General features: G+C 37.4%; 1 protein-coding gene across 14 annotated transcripts in view; it reads right to left on the bottom strand.

Moving 5' to 3' along the window:
- Positions 1 to 19,095, bottom strand: part of Luc7l2 (LUC7 like 2, pre-mRNA splicing factor) — a 71,661-nt gene that overhangs the window by 29,458 nt on the left and 23,108 nt on the right. For 5 of the 14 annotated variants that reach the window (XM_085683519.2, XM_085683507.2, XM_085683513.2 and 2 more), the window contains one exon: positions 4,232 to 4,326. In XM_085683519.2, the coding sequence (XP_085539645.1) occupies positions 4,232 to 4,326 (95 nt within the window). Of the gene's footprint in view, positions 1 to 2,966; positions 3,019 to 4,231; positions 4,327 to 5,902; positions 5,974 to 8,884; positions 8,953 to 15,787; positions 15,888 to 19,095 lie in introns of those variants that run through there. The other 9 variants (XM_085683505.2, XM_085683506.2, XM_085683514.2 and 6 more) reach the window with 5 other exon arrangements.

Raw genomic sequence — 19,095 nt, 5'->3', positions numbered from 1 at the left:
GTAAATTGGGAGCTGGGAGCATGGGGACCTTGTGGGAGGGCTGAAAGGGGGAGGGGAGCAGAGAAAAATGTAGAGCTCAATTAATATCAATAAAAAAATAAGACATACAAAAAAATAAACAAAACAACAGCTGAACAAAACATGATATAGGAAAAAAAGAATGTGTCAAAAACAAAGCTAAATAAAAACAGGGTCTTTTTTCATTACATCAAAATGATATCTGGCGCCCTCTTCTGGCATGCGAGCATACATGGAGGCAGAATGTCGTATACATAATAAATAAATCAATCTTTAAAAGTAAAAAATGGCTAGCCAGTGATGGCACATTTCTTTAATCTCAGCATTCCGAAGGCAGAGACAGATGGATCTCTATGAGTTCAAAGACAGCCTGGTCTACAGGGCGAATTCTAGGACAGTCAGGGCTACATAGAAAAGCCCTGTCTTGCTGGGCAGGGTGGCACAGGCCTTTAATACCAGCACTCAGGAGTCAGAGGCAGGCGGATCTCTGTGAGTTCGAGACCAGCCTGGTCTATAAGAGCTAGTTCCAGGACAGGCTCCAAAGCCACAGAGAAACTCTGTTCTCGAAAAACCAACACACACACACACACACACACACACACACACACAAAGAAAGAAAAGCCCTGTCTCAAAAAGACACAATGAGGCAAGGAAGTGCTGGCCTTTAATCTCAACACTTGAAAGGTAGAGACAGATGGATCTATGAGTTCAAGCCTAGCCTGTGGACAGCCAAAACTATACAGAGAAACCCTGTCTTGAAAAAGCCAAACCCTGTTTTGGAGGGGGGAAAATACTTGGAGAGATAGCTAAGTAATTAAGAGCACTGGTTGCTCTTCCAGAGTACCCAAGTTAGATTCCTAGCATCCATATGGGAGGCAGCTTCTAACCATCTGTAATCCTATAGTAGAAGAAAAAGCTGACTCCTCCAAGCTGTTCTCCGATCTCTACACATATGCAGCGACATAAACACATACATCATGCAAGCACACATAATGAATTTTGGACATTCAAGAATGTTTAAAAGGGTGTGTCTGTGGCTGAAGAGATGGTTCAGTGGTTAAGAGCACTTATTCTTGCAGAGGAAATATGTTTGGTTTCTAGCACCCACATAGTGGCCTACAACTACCTGGAACTCCAGTTCTAGGGGATCCAATACTGAAACCAGACTCACATGTGGTGCACAGACAGACAGACAGACAGACAGACAAAGCACTCACACAAAGTGCATGCAATGACCGGACGGTGGTGATACACACCTTTAATCCCAGCACTCAGGAGGTAGATCAGGAGGCAGATCTCTGAGTTTGAGGCCAGCCTGGTCTACAGAGCAAGTTCCAGGAAAAATTCTAAAAACTACACTGTCTTGAAAAACCAATTTATTTATATGTGTGTGTGTGTGTGTTTGTGTGTGTATGTATATCCAAATCCAATATACATAGAAATTTAAAGGGAGGTGTGTTAGGATACAATCTGTAACTCCGGCATTTGGTAGGCTTGGTGGGTGAAGGCAGGATGATCTCAAATTCAAGGTCACCCATGGTTACAGAACCAATTCAAAGACAGGCAATGTTACATAATATCCTGTCTTTTAAGAAAAGAAAAAGGAAAGAAAGAATTTTGTTGCTTTTATTTTCTACGCTTATCAGAAGTGATAATTCATCCACTAAATAGTCTTTTTGGTAGTTAGGGACATAAAGTTGGTAAAGTGCTTCTTTTACAAGCACGAAGACCTGAGGATTAGCCCCAGTATCTTAGGGTTGCTATTGCTGTGATGAAACACCATGACCAAAAACAACCTGGAGGGACAGAATTCACTTGACTCTCTTCCTCAATTGAGGCTTTCTTCTCTCCCGATGACCTCAGCTGTGTGAAACTGACATAGCCCTAGACAGCACGCCTAACACCCACATAAAATGGCAGACATGGTAATCTCAGTGCTGAGGACATCAAAGCACAGGGATTCCTGGAACTCACTGGCCAGCAAGTTTAGTCTTGTCAGTACCAGGATCCTATCACAAAGAAGATGAGGGGTGTTTCTGGGGAGTACACCCAATGTTCTCTTTTGTCTTCCATATTTGAGTGAACACGTGTGCAAACACAACCCAAAACATACACACGCACTCCTAATAAAATAGAAACAAATTAATCATCGAATTTCCTACAACACTAACTGTGGGGCTAAAGAGATGGCTCAGCAATTAAGAGCACTGGTTGCTCTTCCAGAGGACCAGGGTTTAAGTACCCAAACATACAAGGTCGTTCCCCGAGTCACCTAGAACTTCAATCCCAGAGTATCCAATACCTTCTTCTGGCCTCCCATGTACCAGGCACACACACACAGTGAACAGATACGATGCAGGCAAAACACTCCTACACATAATATAAATGATTTAAATGTGGATAATAACAGTATTCTACAGATGAGAGATCTGTCATATATTACAAATGGATTAATAAAATAGAAAATATTTTAAAAGCTATGCAGTAGTACATGCTTTTAATCCCTGAAATTAAGATTATAAACAAAATAAAATTTAAAGTGGAAGTACTTACAGAAACATTACAGAATCATTTTATTAGCTGTTAATATTTATCACAGTCCTAATTCAAGTATTGAATTGCCCACAAACTAAATTTCTTACTATGTTCTATTACACTTAAAACCTTTTTCAGACTCTTATTTGAAACAAGGTCTCACTCAGTAGCTCTATTGGTGTCAAACTTCAGATTCAGTCTTCAGGCTGGCAAAGTGCTGAATTCCACATTTAGATCACCATAACCAGACTTAGGCACATAATAGTTTCAACTGTATTTCCCACTAAGAAATGACAAAAATGTTTCCTATTGCACATGTCTTGATATTTTTATGTTTGGGGAATATCCTTAATCTCACTTAAAAATAAAAATAAAAAACATTCATTTGGGTATCCGTGCCTAAGAGTACTTACTCACTGCTTATGAAAGAGTAATCTGGAAATCCTTTCTTTATTCTAGATATTTCTGGCAAATGAGAAATAAAATGAAGTCAAGATTTAACCCCTTACAGTTCCCCGTCAACAAATGTATCTGTGAAGGGAAATCACTCATTGTAATTTCAATCAAATTCAGAAGTTAAAGATCCTCTGTAGCATTTAAATAAGGGGGGGGGGGCATGCTTTCCAAGAGACAGTTACCACCTCCCTATGAGAATATGCCTCTTGTAAAAGATTTTCTTCACCCCTCTTCAGAAGAGAAGAGGAAATAAGAAAAAGCACCTGGTACAGAACCCCAATTCCTACTTAATGGGTGTGAAATACTCAGAATGCCATAACATCACACAGGTCTTCAGCCATGCACAAACAATAAATAGCCTTGTGTGTTGGCTATCATACTGTCCTCTCTGTCAGCCTAGAGGCAGAAAGAAAAACAAGGCTTATAGAAGGATGCTAATTCAGGAGGAAGTGGCACGAAAAGTATCCTAAATCCCAACTCTATAGGGGAACCAATCCAATATACCTGTTTTAGATAAAAATAAGTAAATAAATAAAAGGGAAAGAAAAAAATTCAAACAAACCAAAAAACCCATTGTTGGCCCAGCTTTCTGATATACATCTATGATCCAAGAACTTGGGAGGGTGAAGGTCAAAAGTTCAAGGTTACCAGTTTTTAAACATCAGAAACTGCCTCAAAAAAGACCAAAAACAGTCAAGCAGTGGTGGCACACCTTTAATACCAGCACTCAGGAGGCAGAGATAGGTGGATTTCTGAGTTTGAGGCCAGTCTGGTATACAGAAAGGGTCTGGGGACAGTCAGGACTATAAGGAGAAACCCTGTTTCGAAAAACCAAAATACAAACAAAAAATAACCAACCACCACCATCACCACAACAAAATAGCAGAGAACCTGGGATGTACCTCAGTGGCTAAGTATGTGCTTAGTTTAGCATGTGCAAGGTTCTATGTTCATCTCTAAGACCAGAAGAAAAGAGAAAACAAGAATAACAAAACCAGTAGAAGAATGGTGGGGGAAAAAATGGAAGAGACAACTACTTCTGTAAGGAAACCCATTATTGAAAATTTAAATTATCAGTGGGAATAAACAAGCAATGAAAGGGATGCAAATCTTTTCTAACACTGTTAAAAAAAATAAGTAATTTGGCAAAAAAATTAAGAGTTTACCAAGAACTTCATTTTTGTAGCACATTAGTAAGTAATAAAACAACTTAACCACGTACAGTTCCAGAAAGGACATCATGGGGACAACAGTTGAGAAGGTGGCTCTTGCATACTCTGTCATCGCTGAATTTGATTCGTTGTCGAGTAGTGTCTCCTGTAATATAGGAAAGTTAATAATACTCAAGGTTAGACAAACAGACAGTGTTTATATTCTGAAAGTCCTAGTTATTACTAGCTTTTGGTGTCTGACTATCTACTTACAGACACTTATAAATCAACCCAGGAGGGATTAGTTTTTTATATGCCATCCTATAGAAAAACTATTTTAGACAACATGCAATTGCAGTATATGTACTGCAAATGTAATTCAAATAGTCAAAGTGGGAAAGCAAAGCATTCTGTTAAATAAAAGTATTTCAGGAAAAGCATAGGATTTTAGAGCAGGAATGGACCTTATTTATAGGTTATCAAGTCCAACTCCTTCATATTGCAGATGAAAAAATGAGGCCCCAATAGGTTAAGCAACTTGCAGCAGACCCACCAAGAGTTTCTACTGGTATACAATGGTCTCTTGACAGTAAGCACTAATTTATTTTGTAATTATTTACATTAATTGAAAAACATAAAAAAATAATCTTGCAAACATTGCATACACACTGCGAATCCCCACTGAACCCCAGACGCCATTTCTTCCACTATTTTGTTCCAGTTGAAGTGTCTCCCTTTTGCTGCTGGGAGGAGTTAGAGGGTAGAATAAGGTGTTTAAGAGTGTACAAACCTGGAAGAAGGACTTACACACCAGTCAAACAAAGGCACATTGCCTAAATGAAATGTTAACTTTAACACCTCCAAAGATTCCATATTCCACATTTTATGTGGTGTGTGCTACATTGCCAAACCAGGCAAAATAAAATACATTCTGTGCTCACATAAAAGAACACAACTCCTAAACAGAAGCAACCAACCTGCTTATCCAATATAGCTATTTACTCAAAAGCTTAAAGAGGCTAAGAAAAGAAAAGGTAACTAGCTAGAGTACAAAATACAAATGTTAGTTACAACTTTTTTTTTTGCTTAGAATCTCTGAAGAAATAAAAGAAAAACTGACAGGGTCGTTTCCTTTATGCAGAATGATAAGCCCTAAAGAATGTGGTTTAGCCTTAAATTGGTATCACTGATAAATGAAAACCTACTGGTGAATTACTGAAGCGAAAACTGTTGAAACAAACCAAGAAGATTGTAAATACCTCTGCAGTTCACATGATACCTAAAGTACTCCAAACATTCCAACTACGAAGCAATTCTTAAATTAAGTTCTGTATTTTCATATGTGAATACCAAACAAAAAAATGTTCAAAGTTTACCCCCTTTCAGTGGTCTTATACTGAAGAGCTTAACTAAATGTCAACTAAACACTATGGGGTAAGATTTTGTTCAGATTGTTTTAGCTTGGTTAAGAAGATGTAAAGAACATTCTGATTTGCAACTAGGACACATACATTTTTTTTAAGAAAGATAATTTACTAAAATCATAGCTTCAGAGCATTTCAACAATAGGTTTTCTGAGGCTAATCTCTAGTAGGTTATTTGTGACACAATTTGGGATAATCTATTTAGTGTTCAAGCCTGCTACTATAATAAGTTACTTTGATGGACTTTTATTTCCTTTTAAACACAGCTGCTTCTGTTCCACATTCATTAACACATCTGAAAAGTTAGTGATAACTCACGGCTCGGCGAATGCGGGGCCTTTCTGAAACTCCCTTGCAGATTGAAGTAGGCAGGCATAGATACATTGAACCTTTACAAATAAAACAAGGGGCCAGATTGTTCAGTTTGTATAGAATAGACTCTGCCAGCAATTTCAATACAGCACCTAGAAGTACATGTTGACTGTAAAGATTCTTGTATATGAAAACAAAAGTGAACAAAATCAGTGTGTTCATTTTCTGTTCTGTTTTTACAATACTGCCTTAACAAGTATAAGCCCAGAAAAAAAAAACATTACTGAAGATAGCTCAAGCCCAAGACTAGATCTCTACAAGTGGACCTTGGGTTACATGAGAAATGTTTCTTTCAAAGAATGATTCAAGGAACACAAGTTGAGTGTCTTAAGCTCATTTGAGACCCAAACTACCACAAGCTCACATGAAAAGCTAAAACTATAATAGAAGTTTTTTGATCGTAGAAAGGCTTAGCTTAAAACTCTACTGTGATTATGTTAAGAATTTTTAAAGTAATAAATTTCTAAGGGGGGAAGAACTTACTAGTAATCACCCTGCTACACCTATCGAAGCTTTCTGGCAATGAAATAGCAATGTCAGTTCAGTCTATTGTAAAACAAGACTCATGGGTAGAAGGGGTAAAAATGAGGTCTTAGACTAAGTTAAAATTAACAGATGCTTTATTAATCAAACATCTCATCTAATAGGGTGCCCATTTTTGCTTAAGAAATCACATTAGGTGTATTAACAAGAGATACATGCCCTGGAGAACACTATCAGAAAAATATGAACAATTACAAATATATAAACATAGTAACAGTAGCCTCAGTGAGCTTTAAAATAATAAAGAAATCAATTTCTATAAATGCCAAAAGCATCTAAAATATTCCACTACAAATAAGTAGGTATTCCATTAACACTTGGTAACTGTAGAAAAAATATCAAATATAGATTTCAAATATTAGCCATTATAAAAAATCTTTTTACTAAAATAACAAAACTAATAGTTCAAAATAAAATAATACTCTGAGAAGAATATGTAAATGAGGATCTTTCTATTGATATTTTAAAAGTTCTACTTAGAACTTTATGGCTAATATTTTCAAACAATTTGGCTACAAAACTACAAAGTCATGCAGCATTTGAATAAATTTGGGCTTATGACATAGTATAATTTAACTACACAATTTTAAAACAGAAATGCTTGTATTTTTATCTTTGTCACAACATCTGGCCCAAACCATGTTTTTCAAAAGAAAGTAGGCAAAATACAAACCACTTAAGAGAAAATACAAAGGAAATGACAAAAGATCCTTACAATACAGGATTTTATCAATTTAACATGATTTATGTTTGTGTTTCCTGGTCACTGAATCACACAAAAAAATATGAGTTAATTCTCCCAATAAATTTTCATGTGTTTAAAAACTAATAAGAAATTATGGGAGAAACTATCCTGTCACAATGATACTAGCTAGATCCTAATCATTGAATCAAACCTATTACTCTATCCTCTGTGCTACAAAATGGAGTAACAGAGCCCACATTTTCACTAGAGAAATAGGAAATAAGTAACAATAACACAGAATAACATGATTCAAGTGTCAAAGAAATATTTTGAACATACTAGAACTACCATGTAAAGGTTGGAGAAACTGGGAAAGGCTTTAGGGAGTAAGTAGAAGCCAAAATCTAAACGCTTCAGGCAAGACTTAAGAGGAAAGATGAACATTCCAGATCAGAATAGTATCTTTGACAAAGTTTACAAGGGCTTGAAGGTTTAGGGAACAGCAAGTAAACCATAGTCAGCTTTGGCAAATAGCAGAGTATGTCTGGGAATACAAATTGGAGCAAAGGGTACAATTTTTGGAAGGTGAAATTTGGTTCTTAGGATCTTTCTTCAATACGTATTTACTGTATATAAATGAACTTCAAGAAATTTTTGAGCTGGGTAGTGGTGGCACATTCCTTTAATCCCAGTACTCAAGAGGCAGAGACAGGCAAATCTCAGCAACATCAGTCTGTTATACAGAGAAAGTTCCAGTAAGGCCATGGTTATACAGAGACCCCAAACCCTACCTTGAAAGAAAAAAAAATTTTTTTTATGAGGTAGTGATTAGACCAAGTATAGTCAACAACAAAAACTAATTATTTTACCTATAAAACATATCTCTCTGACCCATGGCCTCCACAAAAATTAATTAAGCTTTATGTATAACCACAATGCAAGATTTTAGAATGAGGAATTAGGCTTTTTATGTTTAAGGCAGTCTCATGTAGCTCAACTAAACTAATTATACAGATAAAAAATATTCACAATTCTGATGCTCCTGCCTCTACTTCCAAAATTCTGGAATTATATACAGTCATGTAACACCACATCCAGTGAGGACTCTTATTTAAAATTTTGGGTGGTCACAAATTTTTCATTTGAATAGAAGCACCAAAAGTTCTATTAATAATGTCTACCAAACAACTATCTTCAGAATTACAACTTCATTGTCTTCTTTTGTACAATCCCTTCTTGGATGTCATAAATTTTAAAACTTGAAAACAGCTGGGTCACAGTATATAATAAAACTGAAATGCATGCTACTTAATTCTCTAGTTAGAAACTGAACATAAGGTGATACTGAAGCATCAGTTTCACAGGGGGAAATAGAAAGAAAGGCCTCCTCTAAAACCAGGGTTCCCATTCAAATGTATCCAATATTGCTCTCAAAATTCCCTTCAATCTGTGAAAGAAAATGAGTCCCACTGCAATACCCAATACTGAATTATGATCCTATGACCTGATATAAATTTATTAGTAGCACATAAAACCTTGGCCTAAGTGGTATCTGACATTATACACAGTGCATGCTATTTTCCCAAAACCCACCCCTCCCCCGCAATTTCTCCCACCCTCTCCCTCCCTTACAAACAATAAACCAAATCAACTTTCATATATTTAGGTGCTATTTTAAAAACATCAAAATTTTACTTTACCCATTCTCTCCGATGCTCCCTGTATTTTTTTAAGCTGTGAGTGGATGACCATGCTATGTGATCAACAACTGTGAAGTTAGCAAAAGTGAACTGAGTTTAGTATGGTAATTTCAAAAGAACCTTAAAGTTTGTAATACTTGACATATTTAATGGTATGCAGAATCCTATCTTACTGTATATCATCAGGCATTAATGGCAAGCATTATAAAAGCAGTCGATATTTCTTTGTACAGATTTAGCTCAGAGCTCAGCTTAGGGAAAACAAAGAGTAGAGCAGGAAATGCATCAGCACACAAAGCAATGAAAGTATCCCATGTCTAATAGTGAAGGCAGAGGCAGAGACAGGAAAGTTCTCCCACATTTTCTAGTATAACAAGCAGTGTTCACCACCAACATCTGTAGGACCTTGTATCACTCAGTTAGTTGGTACACAACAGGCTCCTTCCTTCTGAAATAATACCTACACTCCTTCAGTGATAGGAAAACTAAAGCTAAAAAGAAGTATAGAGTTGAAAATGATCAGCTTGTTTGCCTACCCTCTTTTGAATCCCCCAAATACAAAGAGAAGCTACTAATACTCTTCCTTCCAATATAAGCTGCACATTCACAGCACCTATATCCAGTTTCTCGACTATTCCAGGGCAAAGAGATAATTAATTTAAGAAGTGGACAATTAAATAAAACCTTGCATCTTCCCATGAGCAAAGCTAACCACTATCTACTATACTGAAAAGTCAGCCAACCTGATCACTCTTATAATACGGTCCTCCTTGCACCTTACAAACCTCATTTATCTTTGTAAGTCCTTTAACATTCACTTACATAAACCTTTTTGCAACTGGTTTTTGCTTTTGAGACAGAGAAGCTAGGTTAGTGCCTCAAACTATAGCTCATGATCCTTCTGCCTCAAGTGCTGGGATTATACCTTATAATTTATTACTTATGCTCTAACTTTTATGTGTATGTATGCGTATGAGTATACATGTATGTATGTGTATCATACTTGTGCCTGGTGCTCTGAGAGGTGAGAAGAGGGCACAAAATCCCCTGGAACTGGAGCACGGGTAGTTGTGAGATGTTATGTGAGGACTAGAAACTGATACAAGAGCACAAGAGCAGCTAGTGCTCTTAACCAGTCATCTTTCCAGCCCCTAATTACTTCTTGTTGGGGGTTTTTTTGGGGGCTGGGGGAACAGAGTCTCCTGTAGTCCAGGTGCCCAAAACTCATTATCTAGCTGAATGACTTTGAAATTCTGCTCTTCTTGCTTTCACCTGCCAAGGGATTACAGTGTGTATCACCATGCCCATTTTTTTTAAGTTACTTTACAAAATAATTTTCCCTCTTCATGATACCTTAGTAAATGTATTCAGTCTGAACTACTGTATATTTAAGCAATTTACATTATGCTTTATAAAAGGACTCATGACGTCTAAACAATAACATCATCTATTTTATACAAAAGCAAATAGTTACAAGTCTTCCAATTGAATGTCAAGTTATTTGTTTCTGAATGTACAGGTCACATTTAGCAGTAGCAGCGTTCTCCAAAAAATGTAAACATAAGGCTATTTACAGTTTAGAAAAGGCTTTGATTAATATAGTCCTACACTTTATTTACTTTTTTTTTTTTTTTTTGGTTTTGCGAGACAGGGTTTCTCTGTAGCTTTTGAAGCCTGTCCTAAAACTAGCTCTTGTAGACCAGGCTGGCCTCGAACTCACAAAGATCCGCCTGCCTCTGCTTCTGGAGTGCTGGGATTAAAGGCGTGCACCACCACCACCGTCCGACTAGTCCTACACTTTAATAATCTAATAGCTACTAGTATAATTCCAACCATAATCCTCCTGACAAGCTTAAAAACTTTCAAATAATTGTATTTGAAAGAAGGAAAAAAAAACTACCAAAGTAAATATTTGTGGGAGTTGGTGGGGAAGAATAGGGGTTAGAAATAGAGTTTAATTATGCAGCTATGGCCGGTCTCAAACTCACATACTTTCCTCCCCAGTCCTCCAAATTCTGGAATTATAAGCATGTACCACACCTAGCTAGTAATTTCAATGCTGCTGTATATGATCAAAGACTTCTGATGTTTTACAAACTTTAAAAATCTCAATCACTTATGTATGAAAACCCATGTAACAAAATTATTTTAAAAACTGAAGCTGGGGGGCTGGAGAGATGGCTCAGCATACTTCTCAGATTTAAGAGAGACATTACAAAAGCCTAAATTGTTACCTAATTAAACTACCAAGTAGGGGCTGGAGAGATGGCTCAGTGGTTAAGAGCATTGCCTGCTCTTCCAAAGGTCCTGAGTTCAATTCCCGGCAACCACATGGTGGCTCACAACCATCTGTAATGAGGTCTGGTGCCCTCTTCTGGCCTGCAGACATACACACAGACAGAATATTGTATACATAATAAATAAATAAATATTAAAAAAAAATAATAAAAAAATAAACTACCAAGTAGATTAACACACAGCCAGGCATAGTGCCTCATGCCTGCAGCCTCAGAATTCGTCAAGTTGAAGCAGCAGGACTGCCATTAGCTCGAACACAGTGATATTACATAGTGAGTTCTAGAGCAGACTGAGGAGCTACAGAGTAAAACCTTGTCTCAAAATATTGTTTAATAAGCTTATACAGAATTAATATACACATTAATATAAGCACATGTCAAAAGTTGCAGCCTACTAAACCTTTTTTGATCAGAAATGCAGTTCATTTCTGATACAGCAACACTTATACTCTGATTTGGTGTCTTCTATCTAGAATTTTCTACAAAAAAATTAGAAGCAACAGAAGCTACCTTTTCACATTTTTAGTTTCTTTTGAGACAAGGAATCTCTCAATGTCGACCAGGTTAGCTAGAATTTATGATTCTTCTGACTTAGCTTCCCAGCTTCTGGAATTATGGGTGTATAGCGTATCTGGATTAAAGGCTATTAAAGAAATAGCTGAAAAGAATCAAAAGATGATGTGATTGGCTGATTTATCCATTAAAAAGACTCCCAAAGAGCTGGGTATGCTGGGGCTCACTTCTAATCCCAGCACTCCTGAGGCTGTTTCAGGCTATCAGGACTACTTTTGAGACATCGTCTCAAAAAAACAATCAAGCTCCCAATTGTTCAAAATAACTATAAACATCCCCAAATCAAAAATCAACAAAGGAAAGAAGAAAAAAAAAGAGTACTGGAAAATAAGTGGCAACCCAAGGATGACTTAAATTGAAAAACACAGCCATCAGCAAAGAAGTGAGCCCTGAAGCTAAAAAACAGGTCAGCAGAAAAATTGTGTACATCACATTCACGAGGGTTGTCTCTGGGGACTCTGCCATTCTTTTTATAATATGACCAAAATATGCAAAGTACTACTTGTTTATTAATGTAAGTGCTTGTTTTCATGCCGGGTGGTGGTGACAGGCAGATCTCTGTGAGTTCGAGGCCAGCATGGTCTACAAGAGCTAGTTCCAGGACAGGCTCCAAAACCACAGAGAAACCCTATCTCACAAAACAAAACAAAAAAAGAAAGAAAAAAAAAAAAAGAAAATGTGTTGCGAGATGATGGTGGCACACACCTTTACACCCAGCACTTAGGAGGCAGAGGTAGTTGGATCTGTGAGTTTGAGGACAACCTGGTTTACAGAGCAAGTTCCAGCACAGGAACCAAAACTACACAGAGAAACCCTGTCTCAAAAAACAAAGAGTGTTAAACATACATGTTTGTAAATATTTACATATTAGATTTTTGGTCTTTCTAGGATTACTGGTAGAGCTCATGCCTATGATCCAAGCACTCAGGAGGCAGAGGCAGGATCACCACCTAAATTCAAGGATAGGCTAGGGGAGAGACAGAGCGAGACAGAGAAACAAACAAACAAACAAAAAAATGAATCCAATACACCTCAAATTTCTAAGAAAAAGAATTAACTTGAAGAGAGAGGCAAGCAGGTCTTTGTGAATTTGAAGTTAGCTTGATCTATACGGGGATTTCCAGGGCAGCCAAAACAACAGAGACCCTATCTCAAACAAAACAAAAACACAAAGACTAAAGCAAACTGGGGGACACCAAGCAAAGTAGTTGAGATTCTACTGCTATCAATGAATTACACCCTAAAGTAAGTCAACCAACAATCAATTAAAACACTACTGTGGGGCTGGAAAGATGGTCCAAAAGTTAAAGATACTTGAATGCTCCTGAAGAGGACCTACCCTTGTTTTCCCACACTCACATAAGGCAAGTCACAACTGCCTGTGAGTCCAGTTCCAAGGGATCAAATGACCTTTTCTGCTCTCCTCTGGCACTACTCACATGATGCACGTACAAATAGGCATACATACGCAAATAAATTTAAAAGCAAAGAACACAAGTATCAAAAAACCACCAGCCATAAATATTTCCTCTAATACTACAAATTAAAGTGTGACACGGATTCACCATACTATTAAGTTTCTACTGCCTTAGATAAATCATCTCTTTCCTAGGAAGAATGTCCCCTCTCTGTCCCCTTCCATAAACCAGAATCATGCTCTCCCCGGGGTTTCTATTGTCGTGTTCCTATTTCACATTGTCACTGTTAGTAACATCTTAAGAACTGGTGACTCTCATGAACCAAAGCACTGAATAAAAATCTGAGAAGTTAAATAAAGTGATTTCATTCTGCAGGTCTAAATGACCTCCCTAGAGATAACTGAGAACACTCCATTTCAAAAGTTTGTCATTTCTGGTTAGTCATTCCTACTCATGGGCCAGGATATACACTGGCTATATACTGGCAAATAACTTTACATCTTTTTTTTTAAGTTATAATCTGATGGGCCCATTAGCTTTTACATCTTATATGAATACCTAGAACAGTATTTTCCAAAATATGGAGTTGGCACAAGATGATTTGGGGTGTTTTTCAATTTCGTCAACAAGATACTTACCACACAGAAAGAAACATTAACTCAACCAAGAAGTTTCTACTTGGCAATATTATTATATTTAATATACCTGACAAATTCAAATCTTTAATATATGGAATTCTAAGTAACAAGTTAGGCATGGTAATGCATTCCCTCAATCCCAGCACTGGGGAGGCAGAGACTGGCAGATCTCTGTGTTGAGGCCAGCCTGTTCTGTATTGAGTTCCAGATTAGTGAGAGCTACATAGTGAAACTTTGTCTCCAAAAAAAAAAAAAAGAAGTTCAACTGTATCATTATAACATGGCTTTTTATTTGTATTTATTTTTATGTTAATACAAATATCTTTCTATAAGTAACTTAAGCAGGGGTTTGAGGCACAGGCCTGTAATGTCAACTGCTTGAAAATCTGCCTGGAACTACAGAGGATGACAAAGGCCAATGTGGTAAACACACTGAAACCTTGCCTTAAAAAATAAATAAACAAATAAACAAACAAGCAAGCAAGCAAACAAAAAAATCCAGCCAGCCAGCCAGCCAGCAGTGGCACACACGTTTAATCCCAGCACTCAGGAGGAAGAGGCAGGCAGATCTCTGTGAGTTTGAGACCAAGCCTGATCTATAGAACATGTTTCAAGACAGGCTCAAAAGCTACACAGAGAAACCCTGCCTTGAAAACAAAAACAAAAACAAAACAAACAACAACAACAACAAAAAACCCTCAAAAACCAAGTGATGAAATATAGTACAAGCACTGCAGTGTTCTGAGTTGAAGGCCAGCCTAGTTTCAGGACAGCCAGATCTACATAGGGAAAACCTGTCTTGAAAACAAACAAACAGAAAGAAAAAAGAAAAATTATTAATACAAAACAAAAACATAAACAGTAAGGGTGGGAAATATTTATCTACAATAGGATTTCTTGAATTTTTAGTTACATCAAAACTGTAAGAGCAGAGGGAGGCGGCCTCTAAGTTTGAGGCCAGCCTAGTCTACAAGAGCTAGTTCCAGGACAGGTTCCAAAGCTACAGAGAAACCCTGTCTTGAAAAACAAAAATTTTTTCTTTTGGAGGCTAGAGAGATGACTCAGAGGTTAAGAGCAACGGCTGCTCTTCAAAGAGTCATGAGTTCAATTCCAGCAACCACATGGAGGCTCACAACCATCTATGGTGAGATCTAGTGACCTCTTCTGGCACATAGGCATACATGCAGAACACTGTATACATAATAAATAAAATCTTTTTTGAAAAGGCAAAACAAAAACTGTAAGAGCCAGGCATGGTATCACATGCCTTTAATCTCAGTTCTCAGGACACAGGGAGAATTGGATCTCTGTTCCAGGCCAGTCTAGTTTACATAGGGAGTTCCAAGGCCACACAAACTCAAAAAAAAAAAAAAAATTGAGCTAGGCGGTGGTGGCCTGTGCCTTTAAAGAGGAAGGAGGATCTCTATGAGTTCAAGGACAGCTTGGTCTTCAGAGCAAATTAGAGCTACCAAGAGAAACTATGTGTGGGGGGGGGGGCTAAATTTCTAAAGAGGCAACAGGAATGTAACTGTGGCTAGTCTGTGACCTAGAACAGTAGACAACAAATGTTTTTAGTTTGGGGGGGGGTGGAGTTTGAGACAGTCTCACTCTGTAGCCCAGACTGGCCTCAAACACAGAAATTCTCCTGCCCAGCCTCCCACTAGGCAGGACTACAGGCATGAGCCACTATATCTGAGAAATGAGTATTTATTTGTAAAGTGCTTGCCGAGGGTTATAAAAATTCATACTTCTAAAAATAAATAAGTTTAAACCTTTATTTAAAACATCTTTAGGCACTAACAGCAAAGGGCATAATATATAAACAGCATGACAGTCTACAGTACAAAACTTGGTACAATATGCATCCTCTATAACTATCCACCCTCCCTACTCAGAAGCCAAGAATTGGAGAGTTTAAAATATAAAATTGAGGCCTACAGAAATGAGGTCTCAAGAAAATAAAAACAAACAATTTACCATATTCTTGAGACAGGACAAAAGATTCAGCAAGGCAGCTGGTTAAATTCTTTTCACGATGAGTCAAATAGGTCAAACATCAGTTGTACATGGTTCACAACTAAATTAAAACATACGGGTCAATAGTGTTTTCTACAAAAAAAGAAGTTAAGTTCTTTTTCTGATCAATGTTAAGAAATAAAATATAACATTTAATCAATTGACTGAGCTGTATGTCACTTTCTGATGCTTTTGACTTGTTAAGCTATTCAGCTAAACCAAAACCATGATGTAAATTTTAATTTTTAAAATATTACTTTCCTCTATATCCTCAATAATACTACAAAATTAATCTATTTTAGACTTGCCTTCCCATTTCTACCCAAGCAGTCGCTAGTAAGTTAATTATCATTTAAACCCAAAAGAACAGGAATAGAACAATGAATGGCACATGCCTGTAGTCCAGCTATTTGGGAAGCTAAGGTTAGAGGACTGTCTGTGTCTAGGAGTTTCAAGACCAGTATAAAACAAACAGCTGGACCAATAACTTGATTGCTAAAGTGCTTTTCTTCAAGCACAAGTTTGATCCCTAGAATCCATCTGAAGTTAACTATAGTGGTACACACTTGTAAATGCCAAACTGCCTAGAGAGACACATACAGGTCAGTGGTCCTGGTGGCAACATCAGAAGCTGTTGTTCTCTGACCTCTACACATACACACCTGCAAGACAGACACATACCCACGCATACAAAAAAGGAACAGATTTTTTTGTGTGTGAGGGAGGCCAAGGATAGGGTGTTAAAGTGGTAAGATTTCTATCAGAAACTTACGCTGCAGAATTCTCTCCCTCATTTTTTTCTCCAACAAGATGTTCTAACTTCTTTCAACTTCTTGCCTACAATTTCTTCATATACTGATTAGGGTGAGCAGAACTGTTTATGTTTCCTCAAATTCAGCATTGACTTGCTTCAAGCATCTTTTTATTTTTTTATTTGTAACCTATGCTAACCTCTCACCATTTTCCTGCTTCAGCCTCCCAAGTGGTAGAGGATTAAAAACGTAATCCTTCCAAGTTTACAAGTTCACCTTTTCGGGGATGGGGATTTTGCTTTTTGTTTGTGACAGGCTCTCACTCTATAGCCCACCCTGGAATTCTAGGTACTCCTGCTTCAGTCTCTCAAGGGATGGGATTACAGGTATATGTCACTTAGTCTTGCCACACTTCATTTAGTGTTAAGCCATCTCTATATATGTTCGGTTTCATTGCTTGTCTGAACCCTCAGCAACTTGAGGTTTCACTCTTAGCATGTTACTGTATAAAAATTCAATGAACCTGAGCATGATAACACATACTTGCTTTTGTAGTCCCCATTCTAAACACTTTTTAAACTTAGTTGACATCCTTCTTTACCTAAAAACATACTTGCCACTTACAGTGCTTACACATACACACAAAATAATCTTACTTCTTTTTTTTTTATTTTATTTTTTTCTTCCTGAAATACTGTCTCAGAAACATAGGCTTATTTGAGGAGTGCTAAACTGCAGAGTTCCAAGACAAAAGTTCTATAAAGTGAAACTGTATTGTTTTCTGGGCTGTTGTCTTTTAATTTTTTATGATTTATTTATCTTTACTTTATGTGCATTGGTGTGAAGGTGTCAGATCCCCTGGAACTGGATCTTCAGACAATTGTGAGCTGCCATGTGGGTGCTGGGAATTGAACCGGGGTCCTCTGGAAGAGCAGTCAGTGCTCTTAACCACTGAGCCATTTCTCCAGCCCCCTTCTGGGCTGTTTTGTAGATAGAAATATTATTTAGGTTCAAAATGCAAAATGAGGGGTGAAACTTTTAGCTGATCAATGTTTTGGAGATTCCTGAACCCTGACAAAATCAGTTACAGATATTGGAAAACTGGCCTTAGGTTTACTAAATTTTTTATGTTAGAGAATGAACATACTCTAGACTATGAAATATCCTATAATTATGTTTTTTAAAATGTACTTGGACAGTAAAGGCTGTACCTCTTTTACTTAAAATGAAATGAACCAAGTATAATAAAAGGATGGCTTACAACTGACCAAGATATGATTCATTAAGATGAGAAAAAAATTAAGAGAGTATGTGTGTTGATGACAAGAGAAACTCATATTACAATAAAAATGATTTTACAATGAAGATAACCCACAGAAGAAAAACACTACAAACCTTTGATTCAATAATTTTGCAAAGGTACTGTTCTATTGACACAGATGTAAATGCATTAGTTAAGTATTATTAAACTTGTGTTAAGAACAGGTAAATTACTTTCTGCACAGCACTTTCCAAAGCATATTACCTAAAATGACTATCCTTTCAATTTTATGTTATCACACATTATACAACTGAATAGCAGTTAAGATTAGCATCCTGTATTAACTGAAGTTTTATCATACAGCTCAATAAAATTACTACCCCAAATAGCTAAAATTATCTAAAATTTTTTATGTGTTTTTGGTGCTATGCTAATTCGGTTTTCTGAGACGGTGTCTTATGAAGCCTGGTGTAGCCTCAAATTAAGTATGGAGCTGAGTCTGGAGCACTCCTGATCCTCTTGCTCCTGCCTCCCAAATGCTGGGATCAGAGGAGGGCCCCATGCACAGCAATCATGATCTTCTACTCCAAGAACAGTGACTTGACAGGAGAGCCCTGCTGGAGTTACAGAGCCACTGGAGCACCCTTTGTCCCCCAGGGGAGGATTGTTGCACATGCTAAGAAAGTACTCCACCACTGAGATACATCCCTAGCTGAAGGCAACTTTAGTCTGATCAAAACAGTCCATCATTATGGATGATACCACACAATTCTGTTTCTATGATCTATACTATTGGCACAGATGAAGATACCTCACCATCCCTGGTTCATTTTAACCTTTCAGAAATGGTTTGTGCTCCCATTTAAACCAATTTTAAAACACGGTACCTTCAGAATAACCTGTAACTTCACACTTCTACACTTAGGATGTAATCTAGGCCCAGGTCCTAGGCCTAAGGGTACAGTTCAGTGCTTCAGAGCTTCCCTAGCATGTGCAAGGCACAGAGTTTGATCCCTATCACTGAGTGTGTGGGTGGTGTTCCAGTCCACCTCAATTTTATGCCAAGGGACATTCTTGCAATTAATTCAATCTAGTGAAAATGACTATGGTCTGTCTGAGGGCACTAGACTGTTTTCTCTCAACTGCCACAAAACAACTCTCAAAATATTCCTTTAAATTTCCTATGTGATCCCTCCTGCTAGCATCTGGAATATGTTCAGGGAAAGCAAATTATCTCTCTCTTCTAAAAATGAGAT

Source organism: Myodes glareolus, chromosome 25 (genome assembly GCF_982192425.1).
Source record: "Myodes glareolus chromosome 25, mMyoGla1.1, whole genome shotgun sequence".
Taxonomy (NCBI): Eukaryota; Metazoa; Chordata; class Mammalia; order Rodentia; family Cricetidae; genus Myodes; species Myodes glareolus.
The sequence above is the reverse complement of the archived record's forward strand: the minus strand, read 5'-3'. Positions and strand labels throughout refer to the sequence as shown.